We start from the raw sequence: 6078 nt of genomic DNA on the forward strand, positions 1-6078 counted from the left end.
GGGAAAAGCTTACAATGGAAAAAGCCATGCTGGAAGGAGGGGTGGCACACTTATTATAGCTCCACTTACATGCAGCACAAGGGTTCGGACTCGCGTCCCCTTTCCCCAAAATTTCTCTGCCTCTGAGACAAAATTGCTGTCCAGTTGCAGAAAACTTCAAAGCTGCTTGTGGTTGCGAGCAGATGTGGAAGCTGCCAACTTTTGAGACTCAAGGCAATGTAGCCTAACGAGTTAATAATTAAATGGTTCCCTCTGTCATTTCAGTGTCAGTTTGACACACTGTTTTGGCACCACATGGGTCAGCTTCCTCCTCCGGTGAATAAAAGCGACAAGCAATTTAACTGAAGTGGTTGAGATCATCTATCTGTGACCATCTGTTTAAAAAGAACAAAAATAAAGCTGCAGAAAAGAAAACCATTTACTTGGAAACATTCTGCTTCTGAACATGGATAGAAGAGAGGAAGTGCATCGGGTTTTGAATTTCAAGTGTCTGACGTCCTAATATGCGCTCGCCTGCTTCCTCCATCAACCATTAACCCGCGGCGGCCGCATCAGTCACATTATTTGAAGAACAACAGACGTATGAGCCTTTGGTGAGGTGTAATAATGGGTTCAAGGAGGCTCTCGGGGAATGCTGGCTATCTTTGAGTGGAACCTTCCTGCTTTTGTGCTCGGCTATTTTGAAACAGCGGTGCCCTTTTAGGATTGTTTTGACAGAAAAGTTCACCCTGACGAATCAAGCATTACGCACGGTAATGTCCAAGAATAACAAACTGTGTGGAACAATAATGTTCCAGCAAGAGCATTTGGATTAAATTATGTCTTTATTCTAACTTATAGAATGCTACCTTTTCATAATTTAAACAATACACATGTACAAAACACAGTCTCATCTAATCATACATATAATCTAACCATGACAAATTATCTTTTTTTTAAACCAAGTTTCACATTTAAAATAGAAAAATATTTCTGGTTTCATTATAACATTCTTGAAGTGTTATGAGGGGGCGGGTGGGTGTAAATGAATTCCAGATGCTCTCCACAGTTCATTGGATACTTCCTTTTTAAGATATAAAGAGCAATAAAGTACAATATCTTGCAATGTCGCATGTATGTACAATGTGGCGTGTGATTAGTTTAAAAGTAGGAACAGCTATACAGAGTATGTAAAAATGCATACATTTTTCATCATCTCTACTGTTTGTATGTTTTCGCATAAGCTGCCTGATGACACAGTAACAGTCTCTTACTTAAAGTCTTTGCATCCAAAGAAAACGTGAACACAAACTCACTGTGAGCTGTTTGAAAAATAAGTACATTCTGCCATTAAAAACAACAAAAAAAATCCCTTAAATAGTTCTGTCCATGAAACATCAATATTATTTCAAACAGAATGAAAACTACTGGGCTTTTCATGTATTTCTTTTCTGTTACACATGTGGAGCATCGACTTTACATGTGTGACTCTGTTCCTCTTGCTTGCGCAGATGCCAGACAATGTGTCTCTTTAACTCTGCTGCCCCGGGACAGAAGAGATGGAAGTAATTTCACTATAGCCTATGTTCCTCGAGGAATAACGACAGCCAAAGTGACTCTGTTTTTCAATATCAGGAAACCGCTTAACAGAGGTATGGTTGTGTCCATATTAGTCCAGTTTTTCTGTTTCTCTTCAATCTGTTTCCAGCTCTTTTCTATCTGCAGGAGCAGGACTGGACAGTCATGTTAGGATAAACCTTGAGCACTGGGTTCCTGGATTCATCCTGGTAGAGCACAGCCAGGGGACTCATATTTTCTGGTACGCAGCAGGGCTCAGGAATCCCAGGGATAATTCCAACAGCCCGGACTATGCTCTGAATGGTGGCGTGGTTAGTTGGCCTCACCACCTGGAAAAGTTTGAGTGAAGGGAAAACATGCAAATGAGAAAATAAATATGAGATTAGAAAGTGCACATTAAGGTTATCAGTGTAGCTCACGTGAACCAAAAGAACCTGCATAACACAGCTTGGATGATTGTGCTCCTACCTTGGGCATGGGAAAGCCACATGTGCCAGCACAATAGTAAGCATCAAAGGCTTTGGGTGCTATGACCCACTCATTCCAGCCAATATCTGCGAAATCCACTCTGAGGTTCCTCCTCGAACAGCCCTTGTGCTGGGTTTTACTCCACTGCCGCCTCCTGGCTTTGCGCATTGTTTGTTCATCAAATCTCAGAACAGGTGACTGTGTATTTGTGCTTCCCTTGTGCTTCTTTCCGTCCTTTCCCTCATTTCTTCTCTCATGCATTTGCCCATCACTGACAGTCAGTTTGTGGCTATCTTTGAGATTTTCCACAGTTGAATCATTGGTTTTGATGGCCTGTGATGTTCTTTCTCCATCTTTCAAAACCTGAGATTCATGCGCTTTTCTAACTTGCTCCACATCTTTTTCCTCCTGGCTCTTCCTCTTCTTTTCCTTCCTTCCTGGTTTAGTCTTGTGTTTGAGTGTCAGGTACCATGTGCTCTTCCAAAGGTCATCTTTCCTGTATGAATCAGGTCTGTAGTCAACCTCGGGCAGCTCATTGTTCTGGATGGGGTCAGAGAGCAGATTTGCTTCCCTTCTCACGCGTCCTTTCACCTCTGGTGAGGAGTTAGGTCTGTGCAGGAGCTGAGAGGAATATGAGGGCTCTCCTCCCTCGTTAAACGGGTCATATCTCTGTAGGCTTGCAGCCACGCTATTGGGCTCGTCTAAGGCTTGGTCATTTGCATACAGTAACAGGTAAGGCATACTGCCAGCAGAGAGGATCTCCTCTGGTTTCGTCCCGTACTGTTGCCTTAACTCCAGTTCAATTGACACCAACAGATGACCCCTGTCCCGCGCCTCCTTAATGACCTGGGTCACATCTTTCATCTGCCACACCCCTCTCCTGTGGGGGTGGAAGGTCACATTGCCTAGAAATGACCCCATTGACCCAGATCTGACCTCTGACCCAGAGGAGAAGGAATAAAGGAGCAAGCTGATAGACAGAGAAGGGTGCACGGCTGAGGAGCGGCAGGTTGGGCTCTTGAAGCGTTTACAGAACCAGGGTTTTTGATGCGAGTGTCTGTTCAGCAGGAAGTGGAATGTGGCAGAGAGGATGACCTCTGAGTCCTGGAGGGTTGTAAGGTTTAGTCGGTACATCATCCTGTGGTCAGCAGAACCTGCAAAAATAATCAATCAGCCAGTCAGTGTGAGGCAGGCAGGTGAACAGCACTCTGCAAACTTTTGTTTTATTCCATTTCACTGTCTTAAAATCCAGAAATGCTTTTTGCAGATTTACTCAGAAACAGTTTTGCAGTTTTATTTTTTTTAATCACTCTTCTGCTTTTGTGTGCTGTTTTTTGGAGTGGATAATTTAGCCTAAATTAGTCTGACTTTCTGGATGTTTGACTTTTGGGACAATACAGATACTGTGATTAGAAAATAGAAACATCTGCCAGCGCAGGCAATGGCAACAGGAACTGAACCTTATTTGAACTCAGGCATTTGAGCTTTCAGTGATAATCTAGATAAAGTTTGATTGACTCAGATGGAAACGAACATTAATGAATTCCCACATGAAAAGGAAAGGCATTTGGAAAATGGTTAACATATTACAGCAAAAGCACGTATCTGTGGTAAAATCTAAAAGAAACGTGGGACAATTAAACACCTCTCTTTAAACTGTTGTGTTACATGACTGAGCTCAGTGTCTGGTGCACAACTTCATTGCTTGGTAGGATTTCAGAAGGTGCCCTTAAGAGGAACCAGACTCCGCGGATCTGGCTGGCCGAGGTGGAGGGGTGGAGGGGGCGGCGGCGAACAGAGAGCTACATATTCATGATGAACATTTACTTCAACAGCAGAGTTATTGTTCATTGTGTAAGAGTTCAGCGGAAGTATAGACTGACTGAAAAGATATACATTACCCTGGAATCGCCTGCATATGGAAATGCTTACCTCAGTTTCTCTTAAAGCTTCCCCTTAAGCTTAATACAGCCTGCAGTGTCTACCCAGACATAATCAGCTGTTTTAACAGATATTACATTGTTGCAAAAAAAAAAAAAAAAAAAAAATCTCCTACATCTCTGCTTGGGTTACACCAAGCCTTTGCAGTAAAAATACATTAGTGTTATGATATGTTATCTGAGAACTATGTAGGATATAGTGCCTGTGAATTGTGTTGATAAAAACAGCAGACAGAGAGGGACGACTGTGCTTTAATCCTCTTGACTCCAGGACGTCACTCTTGTCCTGTATTAACCGCAGAGGCCGACTGTCCCTTAGGTTTCACTGTGATATGTTTTACCGGACACTCACAGGGAATCACGTGCATTCTTGCGCGTCTGTCTGGGGTAATTGATCAGACTGTGCGCACAAGGGGCACAGCTGCTACCACAAACACAGCGTGCCCGCAGTGTCCCAAAATCATTTAAATGCATTCTCAGACTGTTCCAAAACAATCGCACCTATTTAAAGCATCTGGACGAGACACGCAACCCCAGAGTGTTTGCACTTCTAATGGTGAGGAGCAGACACTTCTCCCAACACATTTATATGTTTGTGTTGGATTACAGTTCCAAGAATAACCCACACCTTTATTTTATTTTTTAAATTTTTGATTCCGTTATGAAATATAAATTAAAGCTTTTGGAGCTCTTCTGATTAAGGCTATAGATTGAACGCTGTTATTTTCACACACCTTGGCTAGCTCTGAAACTCCTAACGGTGTTTCCCTCTTTCAGGCGGTTTTCCTTGTTGTATTTCTCGTACAACCTGTACATGTGCTGAGAGACCACTTCCTCCCCCAGGTCATCCGAGAACTGATTCGACGAGGGCTGGAGGAAATTGCCATCTTCGGTTTCTGTCCTAAACGATGCTGCGCCCAGGAAACAGTTAAACATCACCAGGAACAGGTGCGAGGAACTCATGCCGAGAGCTGCCATTTCAGTGTTGAAATGAAGACAAAATTTAAAAAAAAAAAAAAGTCCAAGAGGCAAACTGCGCAGTCCAAAACTATCCAAAGTCGCGCCAAAGCAATCCAGACTAGAAAAGCAGTGCGCAAATGCTGCACCTCTCCTCTCACTTTCACCAGCGCGTCTCTCTCTTCTCTGTCAGCTGTGCAGGACCTGGATGCTGAATGTTTTAGTCCGTGGCAACAGTTAGAGCTGCTACTTTTACACTTGAGTCTGTGTGAGCGCCAGAGGCTTGAGGGGGTTATACCGGAGCGGTGAGAGGCGCTGACGTATACTCATGTCAGCCAACGAGTACTCGGCAGAGCGCGGAGCCAGAAGTGGAGGTCATGATGTTCACCCCCCCACACACCCACGCGCACACACGCACTCTCTCAGAGGCTGATGGTGTTGTTGTTGATGATGTCTTCCTTATGCTCTTTTGCATTAGTGGAACACAAACACAGATCAAGTTTCAGGAGAAAACTTGAACCCAGTTGTTTAGCAAACTCAACAAACTGTGCTTTTTCTATTTGTGGGCGAAGTAATTCCACCTCACAATTTCCAGCTCACCACATTATTTCCAGTAACTGCTTTTGACACGCTCTCAGTCACACATAATTAGCATAGAAATACCTACAATAATAGTCTGACCAACCACCCAAGGGCTATTGTTAGGACAGGGATCCACATTTTATGCTGTGTGCTGTTTTTCTCCATGTGCGAGAGAGAGAGAGAGAGAGTTGGTAGTGAAAGGCTGTGAGATGAGACTCTTTTGAAGGACTTACTGTGATTTTATTCATGGCAAACAGAACATGGCCTCTGCTGGGGTTGGTGGATCTAAACTCAGCAAAGTCCTCCTCTGCTGTGTATGTATTTTTTTTATTTTATGTGTGTGTGCATGTGTGCATACAAGCTATTTCCAGTGTGTGTCTCCGCTGTCTGGAGTTCTGTACCAACAATGCTTGTTTTGTGGAAGTGGTGGTCTCCAGCAGAGAGGCTGTAACTAGCTGGGCCTCTCGGGTTATTCTCCACACACACAAAAACACACACACACGCACACAAGCGTGCACGATAACACGTAGAGAGAGCTACTTAGTACCTTTCTGGCCCCCAAGGGCCCCACAGG

General features: G+C 43.8%; 1 protein-coding gene across 1 annotated transcript; it reads right to left on the reverse strand.

Annotated features, from left to right (window-relative positions):
• Positions 1–805: 805 nt before the first annotated feature.
• Positions 806–5658, reverse strand: gdf10a (growth differentiation factor 10a). The gene is made up of 3 exons (XM_005474143.4): positions 4700–5658; positions 2026–3179; positions 806–1886 (listed from the first exon to the last, which is right to left on the reverse strand). The coding sequence occupies exons 1-3, from the start codon at positions 4941–4943 to the stop codon at positions 1695–1697; spliced, it is 1590 nt and encodes a 529-aa protein (XP_005474200.1). The 5' UTR covers positions 4944–5658; the 3' UTR covers positions 806–1694.
• Positions 5659–6078: the final 420 nt, after the last annotated feature.

Source organism: Oreochromis niloticus, linkage group LG13 (genome assembly GCF_001858045.2).
Source record: "Oreochromis niloticus isolate F11D_XX linkage group LG13, O_niloticus_UMD_NMBU, whole genome shotgun sequence".
Taxonomy (NCBI): domain Eukaryota; kingdom Metazoa; phylum Chordata; class Actinopteri; order Cichliformes; family Cichlidae; genus Oreochromis; species Oreochromis niloticus.

Excerpts from the sequence above, each read along its gene's own strand:
- gdf10a (XM_005474143.4), bottom strand. The coding sequence starts at position 4,943 with ATGGCAGCTCTCGGCATGAGTTCCTCGCACCTGTTCCTGGTGATGTTT. Across the intron at positions 3,180-4,699 it reads GAGTTTCAGAGCTAGCCAAG|GTTCTGCTGACCACAGGATG; the intron begins GTGTGTGAAAAT and ends TTATTTTTGCAG. Across the intron at positions 1,887-2,025 it reads GTGGCTTTCCCATGCCCAAG|GTGGTGAGGCCAACTAACCA; the intron begins GTAGGAGCACAA and ends AAACTTTTCCAG.